This window comes from Eschrichtius robustus, chromosome 7 (assembly GCF_028021215.1).
Source record: "Eschrichtius robustus isolate mEscRob2 chromosome 7, mEscRob2.pri, whole genome shotgun sequence".
NCBI classification, from domain to species: domain Eukaryota; kingdom Metazoa; phylum Chordata; class Mammalia; order Artiodactyla; family Eschrichtiidae; genus Eschrichtius; species Eschrichtius robustus.
The window spans coordinates 133,388,315-133,406,066 of NC_090830.1; the positions used below are offsets into that span (position 1 = coordinate 133,388,315).

General features: G+C 45.7%; 1 protein-coding gene across 1 annotated transcript in view; it reads right to left on the minus strand.

Annotated features, from left to right (window-relative positions):
• Positions 1-17,752, minus strand: part of ADAM12 (ADAM metallopeptidase domain 12) — a 388,450-nt gene that overhangs the window by 27,952 nt on the left and 342,746 nt on the right. Inside the window, exons 15-21 of the mRNA XM_068548756.1 lie at positions 13,645-13,753; positions 13,341-13,539; positions 10,675-10,752; positions 8,271-8,379; positions 4,678-4,813; positions 3,966-4,074; positions 1,951-2,130 (exon numbers count right to left, since the gene is read on the minus strand). Coding sequence (XP_068404857.1) covers positions 1,951-2,130; positions 3,966-4,074; positions 4,678-4,813; positions 8,271-8,379; positions 10,675-10,752; positions 13,341-13,539; positions 13,645-13,753 — 920 coding nt within the window. The remainder of the gene's footprint in view (positions 1-1,950; positions 2,131-3,965; positions 4,075-4,677; positions 4,814-8,270; positions 8,380-10,674; positions 10,753-13,340; positions 13,540-13,644; positions 13,754-17,752) is intronic.

The following is a 17,752-nucleotide window of genomic DNA, read 5'->3' on the forward strand; positions in this document are numbered from 1 at the left end:
GTACCTATATTGTAATCTTTAGAGAAGCAGTTTTCAATCAGGGGTGATTTTTGTCTCTCAGGGAACATCTGGCAATGTTTAGAGACATGATTACACATGCTACTGCCATCTATAGTTGGTAGAAACCAAGATGCTGCTAAATATTCTATGATACACGGGTCAGTCCCATACAACAAAGAGTCATCCAGCCCCAAATGCCAACAATGTTGAGGTTGAGAAACCCTGCCCTAGGGCAGCCATACAAAAAAGTGCAGACAGACATATCTCATAAACACTGTTGATGAATCAATATGGAATAGTGAAAAATGTTCAAGAAACCCACAGGAAGTCAGGAAAGAGGAGTATGATAAAAACATTAAAATGGTAGACTTCAATTCTAACATATCAATACTTTCATTAACAGTAAATGGTCTATACACATCAGTTGAAAGACAGTGACTGACAGAACAGATGAAGAAATACACAACCCAACTATATGTTGTCTCTGAGAAACTCATTTCAAGTAAAGTGACATAGGTAGATTAAAAGTAAAAAGATGGAAAAACACATACCTTGCAAACCCTAATCAAAAGAAAACTGAGGTGAATGTATTAATGTGAGATAAAGTAGATTTTAGAACAAAGTCATCAAAGCTAAAGAAGGACATTACATAATGATAAAAGGGTCAATTCACCAAGAAGACACAATAATCCTAATTGTTTTGTACCACGAACAACAGAGCTTCAAAACACATGAAGTAAAAACTGATGGCTGAGAAGAGACACATTTATAGTTGGAAACTTCAACATCCCTTTCAGTAATTTATAGAACTACTACACAGAAAAAGATATTTTGTTTTATGTATCAAATGTGCAAAGCTTTGAAATGTTAATACTTAGTACTAGTATGCTCTGTACTAGTATGGGAATGTAAGTGCGTATCCATCCTGAAAAAATGTTTAATTTATACATTAAGACGCTTAAAATGGTTATACCATTTTTCAACCCAGTATTTTCACTCTTAGGAATCTCTCCAAGGGAATAATTAAAGTGGTCCAAAATTTTATCTATCTAGACCTTCATAAGAGAGCTATTTATAATAGCAAAAATTGGAGACATCCAAACATGCCCACTAATTGGCAAGCACTTAAAAAAGTATTCTATATACACATACAGTGCTGTCGATAAAATAACATTTTAAACAATTTTTAATGCCATGGTAAATGGGAATGACTTTAAGGCAAAGAAGTAGTATATATATAAAGCACTGTACATATAGAATAATCTAAACTATGTTAAATAGACATTTAATTATAAGTATACAAAAATTGATAGAAGAAAATATAACATTGATAGCAATGAAAAATGACCAGCGATTATACCTTTGTGCTTTTCATTTGGTTGCTTTTACCTTTTTCCCCACCTCCAGTTTCCTGTTGTTCATGTTGTTGTTTACAACAAACAAACTGTTACTTCCACAAACAGCATAAAAATGAGATCATATACACAAAGTATCTTATACACTCTTGCATCTGGTATGGAGAAACTAAATCGGTGGTAACATTTTTGTAAATAATTTTTGAAGGTGAAAAAGGTAAGAAAGTATGCCCGTTATCATTCCTAAAGTGATCATCTCTGTTTTATTGCCCAGGCCTAATTATTCACAGTGCCACCTGTCATTCTCAAAAGTGTCATGGTCTAGATGACAAGTTGAATGGGCACCCTCACTATTCTGAATAGAAAAGATAAAAATATTCCTAATAATAACTAAAATATATTGCACCGTAACTAGACACCAAGCACTGTACTAAATGCTTTACCTGGATGATCTTGTTTATCCATCTCAGGAGCTGAATTATCTCCATTTTATACAGGTGCTGAGAACTTAAGCAACTCGCCCAAGTTCAGACTTTAGCAAGTAGCAGAGTCTGCATCTGAATGACCTCCATCAAATTAACAGCTGAGGGCGTACCTGGGCCTGTCTGAGTGCAGGGTTGGCCGGCAGGGGTCTGGCAGGGACGCAGGGCACACGAGCAGCCGGGTGCAGGGGCGGGAGTCCTCGCTGAGGAGAACTGGGCAGAGGGGCGTCAAGGGCTTTGAGGGGTCTGCTGATGTCCACATGCTGACACTGTGGCAATCTCCTGGGATTGTCCTGTGGGGTCAGAGCAAAGAGCCATGATGTGGTCATTACTGTGTAATCCTTGGAGGGACAAGCCGTGCAAACTCATCTGCTCTAGCTGCAGGGGGAGGGCAGGTGGAGGAGGGAAAGAAATCAAGGAATTACAGCAGAGGGAATCTATTATTATTGATGTCAGCTTCAGAATTCTAACAAACCACCCTCCCCCACCCCCAAACCTGGAATAGTGGGATCGCTTTCTATCTAAATGTTTAAAAACTGGTTTAATTCGTTAACAAGTAGGTGCAAGGCAACCTCAGGAAGCACCAACACGTATGAAGACACAGACCAGATCTTAAGGAAATTCCAAAGGGCTTGTGAAAATGAGGCGTAGTTCAGCGTACACAAGGCTCGATGAGAACTGAGGAAAACTCCTGGGGAAGGAGCATCGGGGCGGAGGTGAGGGTCTGGGTCTGGAGGACCGTCTCCTGCCTGGTGGCCTTGTTTTTAGCGACAGATGAGAACGGATGCAGCATGGGTCTCATCATGCCCCCTGCCCCTCCCTGCCTCCCTCTTGTCTTCCTTTCTTTCTATAAATAGCTTTATAGAGGTCTCATTGACTATTAATTGCATATATTTAAAATGTACAATTTGGTAAATTTTGACATAGATTCACACCCATGAAACCATCACAGTAAGTAAAGCGATGAACATATCCACCACCCCGTCATCCTTCCCTCCCACCGCCCCCCTTTCTCCTTCTCCCAGCAACTATTGATCCGATTTCTGTCACTATACATTGCTTTGCATTTTCCAGAATTTTATATAAATGAAATCATCATTTTTGGTCTGGCTTCTTTCACTCATCATAATGACTTTGAGATTTATCCAAGATGTAGTGTGTATCAATAGTTCAGTTTTTCTAATTCTGAGAAGCATCCCACTGTGTAAATATACCAAAGTGCGTTTACCCTTTTACCCGTTGATTGATATTTGGGTAATTTCTGGTTTTTGGCTCTTCAAAATAAAACTGCATCTTTGGCTCTTGCAAATGAAGCTGTTTTTCCTGTCTCCCACGGGTAGGGGTGAAAGGTGACAATGCTCATTAGGAACGGCTGTCTCCTCTTTGCAACCCAACCCTCTACACTTTTTGGATCAAGGGAGATAAAACAGTTTTTTATTGCTGTTGTGGTTGTTTTTTGCTTACTGAATACCTGATGATGATTTTAAAAATCATTTGTCATTTTCTGACACCAACACCTTTCCCTGCTACAATCTGGACTCTTGTTGAATGAGTTCAATATTCAAGAATTCTTACAGGTACATCAAAAACACTTGGTGGGGGAACCTAAATATCAGAGTGAACACTAGTCATAATTCACCAAGGTAGCAGGAAAGTGAAGGGACAGTAGGGAACCATGAGGTACTCTGGTTTGAGGATCCAGCTCTTTGGAGCCATAGGTTGGACAGAGCTTCCACAGCCCAGGGCTGGAGCAAAATGGGCCCGACCAAGGGTTCAGTGTAACTCTCAGAAATACCCTGGGAGTAGCAGCGGGCCATAGAAGCTCTCCCAAACCCAGTCAGTGGCATTCTCAAATCACAGAAGGGGTCCAGCATCAGGACCCTGCCTGGTCAGCATACCCAGGGGGCCTCCTAGGAATGTGGCCACCTGGGTGACCGGAGGGATGATGACCATCTAGCATGTCCTGCAGGGCACATGGCCTCAGTGGCACCTGGCACCGTGTTGCCCCTAGGGTGCTGACCCAGCGTTCCACAGCAAGAGGCTGCGGGGTCTAGTCCTGCTCAAGCTCTTATTGAAAAACCCGCGTCTTCATGCGCTTGCTCGCTTCTTATGTTTGTTCAAAACTCACCTTAGGTGTGTTGGAAGGTGGCGGCTTCCTCATCGGCCCTTTGCTGAGGTGGGTGAGGTGAGCCTGGCTAGGCTGGGAGCCACTGGACGGCCGGGAAGGGCGCACACACCTGCAATGCAATCCCAGACACGCTTGCCGAGGGCGCTGTCCCCTCTGCTTGACTTGACTTTTTCTATTTTGTTCACAGTGACACTCAAAATGCAATGCACTTCTTTTAACTTAGTGTGGTAAACATGCACGAGAAAAGTTATCTAACACTCTTACAAGATTAAAACATAAATATTGAGTTTTTTCCCCCCTAAGCCATTATTCTGTTAAATTAGTTCTTGCAATCCAAAGACACACAGCTTGGGACACCTGGGAGACATTTTGCATAAAGCTGGCATTTTAGCAACGATGTCTCGGAATATATTTGGATCGAAAGCTACCCCATCTGATAAAAATGTTTTAATATTCCATCTTGTAAAAAGTACCAAAGTAAGGGTGGGAAAAATACACCAGTGGAATTAATCAAAACCCTGCTTATTTATGTAATAAATTGCAAATAGTTTGAAGGGAAAGTGAAGGGGGCAGCTGGTCTGGCAGAAATGTTAACACACCAAACCAACAGAAAATCTGACCTCTTCTTTGCTAAGGAAACACAGTGAGAAGCAGCCCATTGCACATTCTTTCAAATGCCATTTCTTGAAAAGATGACCCTAACCCAGGGTACCTTAGCTTTTCAATGGTGGTTTTTTTATCTGTAAACAGCAGTCGTATCAATGTCTTCCTTTTGAGATAAACCACAAATCCAGCAGCAAGAAGACACAGGATGGTCACCAGAATTCCTATCGTTAAACCTTGGTTATCTGAAACAAAGCACATTTGACTCAGAGAAGGAGGCATATAACTAAAATATGGGGAGTATCAAACTGTGACATTTACGGCAAAATGAACTTTGAAGGAAGGAACAGAAATGGAGTGAGTAAATCCCTGAATGGTGTACTGATAAATTAGTCTCACTTCAAAGGTCATGTCTGAGGTGCAATCTGCCCTGCCATTATTCATTTCTGACAAGTCTGGAACTTGCTAAATGGGAATACAGTCTGGCCAGTGGGACCATATCCCTGGTCACATGGGCCCCCCAGGCATGACAACAGCAGGGGAATGGTGGCGAAAGTAACAGGGAGCTGTCACTAGAATCCCATCAGAATTAAAGTGGTCCCCAAACTGAAATCTTCCCAGCCCCCATCACAAATATGCTCCTGCAGGCTCTTTCCTTCTCTCATTCTTTGTTGTTGGCGTCTGTTTTTTGTTTTTTTGTATTTTTTTTTAGACCAAGACCTTACTTCTGGGTATCATCCAATTAGAAGGTGAAAAAGCAAACTCAGTTTAAATGCCCTTGGGTTCTGTTTCGTTATGTTAGGGACTTAAAAACGCAGCCTGTGAGGGGGGGGGCAAACCCCTTTCTCTGGGAGGATGCTGTTTATTTTATCTAAGGAAACATCCCCCCTTTCTGTGATATGATCCCATTCTGTTTAGTGCAGAGACACGAAGACTCCTCAAGGGTGTGGAAAGGAAGGGAAAATCAAACCATCCCGTTGGTTGCTAACTGCAGCCGCGGTCAAGGGCCGTCTGCGGAGGGCTCTAAATGTCGGGATTTGGAGGACCTGTGTTTGCAGTTTCACCAGGGCGGTGAACTCCTTGAGAGCACAGGTCTCAATTCATTTGCCTCTGTTCTCCCGCCGGCAGCCATCCGTCTGTGCGTCCCCTGGTAGGTGCCCTGCAGTCCTTTCGAGCTGCTGGTGACGGCTGTGGAGGTGGCTTCTGTCACCAGGGCTCTCCCACCCCACCTCCGACCGGGACATTCGGCTGGCTGGGAACCAGGGCAGTAGCAGCCCCCACCCGGGGGGAGAAAGCCTTCATACCCTGTTTCTGGACTTCGTCCCCAGCTGACAAGTCCTGAGAGGGGTGTGTCTGAGTCTAAGGCAGACGATCAACACAGGACCGTCTTGATTCACTTGTATTACTGGAAAAGACTTGCTCTGGTTTCCTGGCCCAAAGGTCCCTCTTTCGAGGCTGTGAGCTGGCAGTCACAGGTACCTCTGGTTAGGATTCTGTTGTCTCTTAACACAGCTCATTAAAAAGCGAGCAGCAAGAGGCTTCAGCCATACTTTCTAGTTCCGCACTTCCAACTTCCGAAGTCTTAAACAGATGAGTTATCAGTCAAACACCGACAGGGCCGCCCGCTGAGCTTGCCCCCCCTGCCCCCTGGCTGCCTGTCTCCTCGAGCTGCTCAAGCCAGAGCCCCAGGCAGTGCCATCCCCGCATCCAGTGCAGGCGCCGTGTCCCACTGAGCCTGCCCCCCATGTCTCCTCCGTCCCGTGGCCCACCTTCCTGAGTCTCACATCACCCCGCCCATCACAGCTTCTCGTCCGTGCTGTGCCCGCTGAGTGTCTCCCAGGGCCCGGAGGAGCGGCTGGCAGATGCCGGAGAAATACTTGCATCATGAACTTCTGAGCCCCAGTCGGGCGGGCGGGCGGGCGGGCGGGCTGGGGGCAGTGAGGCCCAGGGCGCGGCTGTGCCCCATGCAGCCATCAGCCGGCTTCTCGTGGCCCCTTTTTAGTAGGTGTTTTGGGGGGAGGTGTGTAAACTTACTTTCTTTTATGATACGACGGCAATGGTGGATGAGTCCGGCTCTTCAGTTGTTTCCATTTTTAAAATATTCTTACTTGGTACAACGAAGAATTGGCAACTCTGTGGGTTCCCCCAAAGTTTAGGAAACCCCCAAACCTGAGTCCCCCTGGTGTCCACACCGAAAAGGGACCCAGAGCATGTGGCCTGTCTCCCGCCATGCTGTCCAATTCCTTGAATGCCATCTGGCTCACTTGGATGCGGAGGACGGAACAGGTGGCAGGGTCCCCGATGCATTAAAAACTAAAATGCTGCTATTTTTTAACAATAAACTCTTAATGGCCAATTAGAAAATTGACTAAGTTGCAGCAAGAGGCCAGCCATCAAGGCGGGGACGCTGGGCCAGGCCTGGCTTATTACCCCCTGGGATGGATGTGTGCTAAGAGGAAAGAGACCTTGGCGCCCTTTTCCCACTTGCTGCGGGGCTGGAGCCCGGGGCGGTCTCGGGAGCAGTGTCGAGGCACGACCATCTTTAAGCAGAAGGATGACCGGGAGCTCACCTCCCATCCTCACAGCACTGTTTCTCCAGATGTGGCTGCCCAGAGGGTCTCTCCCTCCTGGCCCTGTGCCTCCTGCCTGGTCCTGTAGAGCAGTGTTGTGTCTGTTGTCATGGAAACAGTGGCCAAGCCACAGATTCAACCCCGCCAGTCACAGCGGGACTCGGGACGTAGGACGTCCTCCGCAGTGGCGTTAGCCACCGTCCGAGCGTCCAGGGGCTCAGGTGGGCGCCGCACAAGTGGCAGCACAAGCGTGCTCGGGACATTCCTGCCTGCCCACACCCCCCCACCCCCGGGCTCGCGGTGGGCTCTCTGCACCACTGGCCTCGCTTCTTTCGCTTTAAGGTGGCATCACTCAGGCCTGCCCCTTAACTGGCTGACAAGAGCTCAGAGAAGACAGTCCTGCACTAGGAGACCACCTCTCAACGTCTTTGAGGAGGAAAGGACCGACAGTCCCAGCACAGCCACCCTTAGGGGCTTCTTCACGGGTAGACTGTGCCTCAGTCTTAGCTGTGTGACTCTGTGAAAGTTGCTTAACTTCCCTGAGCCTCGGGTCCCTTGTAAGGAAAGAAGAATACTGCCAACTTTTGTAAGGATTCGATGAGCTAATACATATAAAACGTGAAGCACGGCAGGTAACAGCAGCACAGCAAAGAGAAACTGCTGCTATCTCTGCTGCTACTGCCGGGACCGGTCCCTTTATGAAAAGGAGGGTGTCTTTCTAGCAAGAGCTTGAAAAGGCATTTGACTTCACACCTCTTAGCCCTGGTAAACAGAGGCTGGCCTTGACAAAATCCTTTGATCCGACAATGAAGTTCATACCCAACTTGGCCGTCTGCGGTAGAATGACCTTAGCTAAGAAAATGTCACAGGCTAAGACCCGGCAAACTCAGCCTCTGAGTAAAGCAGAGCGAGGAGTCTCTGCAAAGATCAGGCAAGGACTAGGGAGGGTCTGGAAACGGAGAGGCCGCGGGCTGTGTGAGGTCTGCGTGGGGCCCTCACTGGGTTTCCGGCTGTGCACCCACCCGACGGCTGGTGAGCCCTCAGTCTTGCTTGGAAGGATCCCCCAAGGGCCTGGCTTCCCACTGCCCCCAGGAGCTCAGCCCACTCCCTGGGACGCGCCGTCACCACTAACCTGCTTGCCGGGTGGGGCCACTGTCCTTGCTTCCTCCAAAGCCAAACTTGTCACAGAAGGGAGGAGCCCAGTGGGCCTCGCAGTGACAGTTCTTCCTGTTGTTACACACCTTCCGGGCAGCAGAGGAGAAAGACACCAAGAGGGAAGCAGGGTTAGGACGCACCTCCCCCTGGGGCAGCGCTAAGTCTCTGAGCCCTAATTGAGCCCGAGAGCAAAGCAAAGGCCCTGTGGTCAGAGCCCCCATCACACCGATACAGTCAGACTCCGTACATGCGGCTGTGAGGATAAACCCTAAACCCAGCACCACACAGGTGAGCCCAGAGCCCGAGGCTGCAGATTAACATAATGCGCTGTTGTTACATCAGCAGCTATTGAGAGAAGGATCGAGACTATTAGGGCTCACCCACTCCTTTCAACCCCTTTTTCTTCTCAATCTGCATGTCCTTCTTTTTAAATCCAGGAAACCCTCCTGATCTGGCCGAGATGAGAAGCCCTCTCAGTGGTAAGGAGGGGCCCTGCTTCAGGGACATGGAATCCATGCCCTTGGGCATCATGGGCCCTACAACCCTGGGTACCTTCAGATGGGAGGCTCGGGGAGGCTGTCACACATGGAATTTGCCGAACTACTACCGGAACGAGTGGAGTACGAGCGTGAAAACGAGAGAGAATTATTTCTATGACAATGAGGCTGAACGCTTTGGGAACGCTGGAAAAATGCAAGTCACTAAAAAGAACTTTTGACAAATTTGGAATGGGCGGAACAGCTGAAAAATGGTCAGGAAAAGCCGCAAAAGACAGGAAGGTTGCTCGTTGAGTGTCTAAGTTTCCCTTCCGCTTAGAGAAACAAACGGTACATCATAGATGGTGCACGTTGGATGATTTGTATACTGGAGTCAGGGCCGAGCTACGGATGCTGGATGAAGCCAAACACACACTTTTATATTTTAAGACACGATAAATGTTCCGGGCATTTCTCTCATTTGTGATGTTTCCCTGCTTTCACAGACTCTTTTTTTTCTGAATCAACCACCCGCCCCAGATGCTTCCAACAAGAAGCCCAACAGCCAGGAAAGCCTGCGATAAGTGAGAAAGTGTGTTTCCATGAAGCTGACGCTAAGCCGAATTAACTACCGTGTAGCATAGCCCATGTTGCCTCGAGTCTGCGTGTCTTGCCTGTCTCCTCAGAGATGGTGCTGCTGAGGTACGACTCCCTGGGATTCAGGCAACTGTCCTGCCCGCACTGGTCTCCTGATGCACATCACAGTCATGTGCCCTTTTGGCAGCTTGTGGCAGAGAGATTACAGCCCTCACACCCCACTTGGAGGCGCTGCTGGTGAGCCCAGCCTCGCGAGGGAAGGACCGGGGTCCTTACTTGTTCCCAAGTCATGGCCTTTCCAGTGCGTGGATGGGACCCAGGATGTTGGAGAGGGAGGAGTCCAGGGTCCCTGGCACAGCCTTGCTACTAACTGGTCATGTAACCTTGGACGTGTCACTATCCCCACCGGGGCCTGGACGCCTTCATCAGCCAAATAATAAGGCTGTGCTAGGTCATTTCTTCCAGCCATTAGAAAGAAATCTATGATCCAGTGAAGACATGAAAGGATTCCATTTTATATAGACAGTCAGCTACACTCACCATCAACAAACCCATCTGAGGTGACACTGCAATCCTTTATGGTTACAGCACAAGAGTAATTTTATGCAAACCTCCATAATTCTATGTTACAATCATTGGTGAGTGTCTATTTTAAAAGTAGAATTTGGAGCACAATATCTGTAGAAAAGCTTTCAGAAAAACAAATGAACCCCTGGCATAGCTAGGCAAGATTAATATGATTCCACTGGAAACAATTAAGCCCATCAGAAAAAATAAATTAGGTTTTAAACAATTAGAATCCTCTTCCCCCCGCCTAAAAATTCTCTGAACTAAAATAACAGCCTTCTTTAGTTGACACCCATTGTATGTGATTTCAAGAACATGTGGTCAGTATGTTCTGTCTTCTTTGTTTTAATTCCTTTTGGAAATATTTCAGTTCAGACACATATTCTGAATCTTGGCTGTAGGAGGGACAGCTCTGTTTGAAACGCTAATGAAAAACTCTTCATGAAGGAAGGTTCATGTTAAAATTACTTTGAAGATGACAAAGTCCTTTTTAAAAAAAAATCCAGAATGTTAATTTAAGAGATAATTATCACTCAATCTGATTTTCTTTGTTAAATAAAAATCCCATTTCTTACGCTATGTAAAGGTCAAAGAAAATGAATGTCTTCAGAAGAAAATATTGAGGAGACACTGACTGCTATAGTTTTACAAAGTTATGGATGCCAAAAATCCTTTACAAAGGAATGATTTAGTGCTGAACTTGCTGTGGGCCGGCTATACAAAGGCAGTTCACCTACTTACCCCTCTGCCGTGGCATTGCACCGCACATTCGTGAACACCAAAGACACTTACGTTCTGACACCGACGACTGAGGCAAATCTGGAGAGGAGGGAAACACAGCAAATATCTCAGTCTGTCTACAACCACACGCACATGCATCTATCTGTGTATTTAAGAACAGAGGAATGGATAAAGAAGATGTGGTACATATATACAGTGGAATGTTACTCAGCCATAAAAAAGAACGAAATAATGCCATTTGCAGCAACATGATGAACCTAGAGACTGTCGTACCTGAATGAAGTCAGTCAGACAGAGAAAGATAAATATCATATGATATTGTTTATATGTGGAATCTAAAAAAAGGGTACAAATGAACTTACCTACAAAACAAATAGAGTCACAGATGTAGAAAACAAACTTATGGTTACCAGGGGGTAAAGGGGAGAGAGATAAATTGGGAGATTGGGATTGACATATACACACTACTATATATAAAATAGGTAACAATAAGGACCTACTGTATAGCACAGGGAACTCTACTCAATACTCTGTAATGACCTATATGGGAAAAGAATCTAAAAAGGAGTGGATATATGTGTAACTGATTCACTTTGCTGTATACCTGAAACTAACAGAACATTGTAAATCAACTATACTCCAATAAAAATTAAAAAAAAAAAAAAAAAAGAAGAGAAAGCAAAGGAAAGCTTGGGGAAGACGATCTTTCATTTAATATGAATAATGCACTTTGCCTTGGACCCGGATATGGAACCTGATGCCTGCCTCCAAACTCAGCCCGTTTCAAGACTCACATCAATGTGGACACTTTGGAAGTCGTCTATCTTCATGGCATTTTATATGGTTTTGGTCAATCCTGAAATTATGGTGACTGATTTTCTCATGATTTTTGTTTAGAGCTTGCAATGAAATCTGCATATTGCAGCATTTCCCCCCTCCATTAAAAGATGTAGGAGAGAACAAAAGAGACTAGCCCTTCACCTGGGCCTATGCAGACTCAAAGACTCCAAGAATCCGAGAATCTGGTAAGGGAGATATTAAAATACGGGAAATTTTCCAAAATACCGACTGACAAGTACTATCGTCGATGACATAAACCATCAACAGAAATGCTCAGCGAGTAAAACAGACGCTTCCCTTGTATTTCTCAAGCCTCTGCAGAGGCAGCAATTTGCTAAATGGTACTGGGCTGGTTGAAAAAGTTTAGTCTTATTTCAAAGGTGCATAATATAGTCCAGACTCAAGGGATCAGGTTCTTTATCTCCCATAAGATGTTACAAATTAGTGGAGTCAAAGGGAGAAAAGTCTCATTTTTAGATTACAGAAGCATTTTAAATCAAATAGGACCTTCCTATGAGACATTCACCATCTGACCCCAGCAGTTTATCTAAGGCAAGATTAACGCCCTTTGAAAAAAGTGCTGGTCCAAGCAGCTCTCAGAGCTGGTGGGAATCTTGGCCAAGGGGACTGTCACATTCCGGCTGAGAAAGGAAATTGTCTGGGGTTGCAATGAACACAGCAGGAGCCCAGGCAGAATCACAGCATACGGGTGCTGCCCTCCCCCAACCCATGGGCTAGGCTAAGGAAGGCTTTCAAAGAACTAGTGTTCTGCAGGAAGGAGATCAAAGCACATTGAATCCTGCACATGAAGGGAAAAGCTCACTGATAAATTGAGTCCTTGGAATTTCAGTGTTCAGATGCACCTGGCCTTAGCTGTTCAGACCACAGTTTAAATGGTGTCAGTCTAATGTCAAGGCTTGAACATAAGCGAATGGGTGTGGTTCAGGAGACACCCAGAATGTATAACATGTTTCACTTATCATCCTGTTTCCTTAAGGATAAAAGCATTTGTGGGGGAAGGGGGAGGGGGTGCCGTGGAGGGAACTCCTGTCCTGGGGACTCTGCTACAGGAGATGACTCAGCACCTTTCCTTTCTGCTCTGTGACCTCCATGTTAGGAATGATTTCATAATCATTTTGAAAAGGAGGAGCCTAATGAAAGCATCTTCTTTCCTAAAGTGTTTTATTAACTTGCTGTCATTCAGTCCGATGAGAAAGTTTGGTGGGAAAAAACAATGTGGCAGAATAGAAAAATCTCAAAAATTTTTTTTGTCGTTTTGGACTTTATTTCTAACTGCCCGCCCCCCAACCCCCAGTATCTCAGTCTACCTTTCCCCCTGATCTCCAAAAGAACACCCTTTGGCTTTAAGCTTATCCTATCTCGTCGCCTCTCCTGTCCCTGTATGGGGGGTCTCTGAAACTACATCTGACTTCCCATTCTGTCCAGGTGAGAACAAGTCCCCACCGTGCCAAAAACCCAAACCACGTTTCCAAAAACAATATAATATGCTGCTGTGTTTCCTTCCAGAGTAATTTCCTGGCTGGAAACTCTCATAACATCCAGAGTGTAGACATGACTTATTAACACTAAAGAGCTGAGAAAACAAGCTTGATTTTCCCAAATCTGCATCTCAATGGTCAGACCAGAATCTAGGATTTATTGACTTTTTCTTCTAGGTGCAAAGAACGGAATTTCAGAGGCAACATTCTGAGAAGCGGATTTAGGAAAACAAACCAACCCTGCAACTCAGTTCTCCAACAGGACGTTTCTCAGTGGGCCCCCTTCCAGACTTACATTTGTGATGCAAGCGAGCATATGGGTCTTACTTTTCCATCTGCACACTTTGTGCCGGCAAGCACAAGCCCTGGGTCCGGCATGTCATCGCCCAAGTACACGTGGGTCCCACGGCACAGAATCCGACCTCCTTCCTGCAGGGGGATATTCGTTTCTATGGAAACGGCATTTGTACCGATGACTGGTCGGCTGGCACCTCCTTGACACTGGATTTTTCCACATTTAGCATCTCTGGAAAGGCAAGAACAGACAGCGCTCAAAGAGGGAAAGTCTGGAAGCAGCCCTAAGTGATCTGGGAAGTTCAAAGCCACGGCGCGGTCAGGAGGCAGACCCCACCTCATCTCGCACTTGGCGAAGGAGCTCTTGGAGTCTTTGCCGCAGTTGCCATAAGGGTCGCCTGCAGAGTTGACTCTCTCGAAGCAGATCCCGGGGGCAGGTTTAGCACCTGAAACAGAAGCAAAGCAGCACTTTCACCTCCTGCAAGTGTTTTGAACATTTTTCTTGGAACAGCACGAGGCTTTCAGGTTAAGGGAAGATGTGTTCAGCATCCCGAGAAATCACACCTGGCATCTTGGCTGATGCCTGATACAAGCCCGCCTCAGCTCACAGCAAAGCATGCATTTCATCCCTCCCTCTTCTGGAGGGCTGCTTACCGGGCCCATGGCACGTGCGGCCTCTCCAGAGATGAGGCCTGGCTCTGGGGCCACACCTGACCCAACCCCAAAGTGGGTGGCTGGCCGGCTGCGGGGGAAGGGGAGGCTTGCTCTCTTGAACAACTCCCACACAATTCTGGTGAGAAAATGCAAGTTAAAGCAGGCTCCAAGGAATAATGATGACTCATGTGAGGAAGCAATGAGAGAGAGAGAGAGAGAACGAGCAACGCAGAGGTCTTACACCACGTTTCCAGCCCCACAAAGCTCCCTACAGGAGCAAGCACTGGCTTCAACGAATGCCTGTGTTTGCAAGGCAGAGACTGCTCTCAGAGGCCATGGAGGCATAAAATCTGATGGTCTTTTTACACAGCAGGACAGTGCCTGGAACAGAGGGGCATGGAGCCAGAGAGCTCAGGAAATGGCCATTTTTAGCACATCTTCCGGTCAAGGAAAGAGAGAACATGTACCTGGGGTTTGCGTTGCCAAAGTTCGGAGGGCTCTCGAATCCTATCATAGTGGTATCTGTTGAAGACTATGTGAGAAATTCAGGAAAATGGTCCCCACTCTTCAGATAAGCTGTGCCCTGTGTGGTGCCCTGGGACTGCCTTCCTGCCCACACCGGTGTCCTGTCTGGGCACTTCCTCTCACATCAGCCAGGATGCCAACTTCCCCAAGCCCAGCTCTGCCCCCTGCCCTTCTCTGCATCCTGCTCTGGGGAGGCTCCGCGCACCTTCCAAGGTGACAATGTCATGATGGGCAATGCTCGCCTCCTCCCAGGGACCAGATGGTGTTCTTACTACTAAAAAGTCCATCTTTCTGCAACCTGATTCCTCATCAGACACGTTCAGCATCTCATTAAACAAACAAAGAAGCAGACAAATCAAACCAAACCCCTGCAGCAGTCAAGACCAGCAACAGGTTCAGCCATTGACCTCTGCACTAAGTTGCCCCCGTCCTGGACCTCTTATTTTCCCATTCTCTGTTTTTTTAAAAACCATTTAAGAGAGTCTCCCAAACTCCTCCCATAGGGCATTTCCCTGAACTGGACACAAGTCTCTGTCCTAACCAGATTAACAAATGGGCAAAAGAACTGTTAAGACATTTCTCCAAAGAGGACATTCAAATGGACGACATCACTACACATTAGGGAAATACAAATCAAAACAACAGTGAGCTATCACCTCATGCCAATTATGGTGGCTGTTATCAAAAAAAAAAAAAAAAAAAAGATAACAAGTGTTAGTGAGGATGTGGAGAAAAGGAAACCCTCATACATTGTTGGTGAGAATATATACAGCCACTGCAAAAAACAGTATGGAAGTTCCTCAAAAAATTAACAATAGAACTATCATATGATTACCAGTTCAACTTCTGGGTAAATATCCAAAGGAACTGAAATCAGGATCTCAAAGAGATACCTGAACTCTCATGTTCATTGCAACATTATTCACAAGAGCCAAGACACAGAGGAGACCTAAGTGTCCACTGACAGATGAATGAATAAAGAAAATGGTAGTATATATGTACAAGTGAATATTATTCAGCCTTTAAAAAGAAGGAAATCCTGCCATTTGTGACAGCATGGATGAACCTGGAGGACATGATGCTGAGTGAAATAAGTCAGATACAGAAAGACAAACACTGCATGATCGTGGAATCTAAAAAAGTTGAACCCATAGAAGCAGAGAGCAGAATGGTCATTGCCAGGGACTGGGGGGAATGGGGAGGTATTAGTCAAAGGGTACGAAGTTTCAGTTGTGCAAAATGAATAAATTCTAGCGATCTACTGTACAGCATGGTGCTTATAGTTACTAACACTGTATATTTAGAAATTTGCTAAGAGGGTGAATCTTATGTTTAGTGTTCTCATCACACACACAGAAATCGTAGTAAATAAAGAGGGTGGGAGCAATATTTAGGAGGTGGCGGATATGATTACAGCATGGACTGTGGGGATGGTTTCACAGGTGTACACTTACCTCCAAGCTCATCAAGGTGTACACACTAAATACGTACAGCTTTTTGTATGTCAATCGTAACTCCATAAAATGGTTAAAAAAAGTCTTTGTTTTCCACAGCACATTCCCTTCATTCACAGCTTATTTTGACGCTGACCCTTTTATTCTGTTGTGATGCTGTCACGGGGAATCTTATTTTTAGGCATAAGTACCCACTCACCGAACAGTGAGTCTTTTGATTTTACTTTTTTCTATTTGCTCAGTGGGTGTATATTCATGATCTCCACAACCTAATCACCCATCCTGTCGCTTGCCAAAGTGAGCTTTTAAAAGCTCTTTTACCTGAAAAAAAAAGTGGAGGCAGGAAGTCACACCCTAGGAATAATAATTAAACACGTGATAAATGTTCTTGTCTTTTCTCAAACCCAATTTTGTCAGTTGACCTCAACGAGCCTCTAAACCAGCATTGACACAGGTTCACGAGGTCCAACGTGCTTTCTCAGCTGGACTGTGAGATTCAAAAGACACGACTGAGAGATTAAGAGGTCAGTGCTACTCGGCCATAAAAAAGAATGAAATAATGCCATTTGCAGCAACATGGATGGACCTAGAGATTATTGTACTAAGTGAAGCAAGTCAGACAGAGAAAGACAAATACCATATGATATCACTTATATGTGGAATCTAAAATATGACACCAACGAATCTATCTACGAAACAGGAACAGACTCACAGACACAGAGAACAGACTTGTGGTTGCCAGTAGGGAGGGGGCGTGGGGGAGGGATGGATTGAGAGTTTGGAGTTAGCACCTACAAACTATTATATAGAGAATGAATAAACAACAAGGTCCTACTGTAGAGCACAGGGAACTATATTCAATATCCTGTAATAAACCATAATGGAAAAGAACACGAAAAGAATATCTATATATGTATAACGGATTCATTTTGCTGTACAGTAGAAATTAACACAACATTGTAAATCAACCATACTTCAATAAAATACATTTAAAAAAAAGAGGTCAGTAGTAAACCATTCTTTCCGATGCCGAATCTTTTGGGAAAACTGTTTTATATTTGCGCATGTATGGGATCTAAGAAAAACAAAAACAAATGTTTATCAAGTCTCAATTCCTTTTGAAAGGCGGCCTCCTGTTTGATTTCTACACCCGGTGGCCGTGCTGCAGTACTGGAAGAGCCGGGGCTTGGGACTCAGAATAATGGGCTGATCTGGTGTCAACCCTACACACTAGGAGATCCTGGTCAAGTTATGGGAACTTTTTGAGACTCTCTTCCCTCATTTCTATGATGGGGACAAGGACAGCACCTGACCTGAGGTGCTGTGAGGTTCAGTGAGTCCCCCAGGCTCTCAGTAAACCTGAGTTACACTGAGGATGGCCATTGATCATGGGGAAGGGGACAGCTTGGCCCCTGAACATTAAGGATGTGAGGGGAGGAGAGCTCCTTGGAGCTGACCTTGTTTGCAACACTTGCCGTGTTTTAACACTGTAATAGTTCAGGATGGTGTCGGTAAGGGCTTCACACCTGTTTCCTTCACAGAGGGGCGTCCCCAGTTACTAGCACATCACAGGAAGCCAATGAAGGCTGCTGAGTGACTGGGTGAGGAACTCCTGGACCCACCTTGGGAAACGAGAGGGAAGAAAGAGAATCTCCTCGTCGGAAACCCTGGGAGGTTCTGTACATACTTTGTATATTAAACAAAAAGTATAGTCATAGCTCAAGGATCTCAGCTTCCCTGCATCCATCTCCTCCTTACTTGTTTCAGTGAGTGAGGTCCTGCTTCCCTGAGTCCTGTGCTCATTCTGGGCGC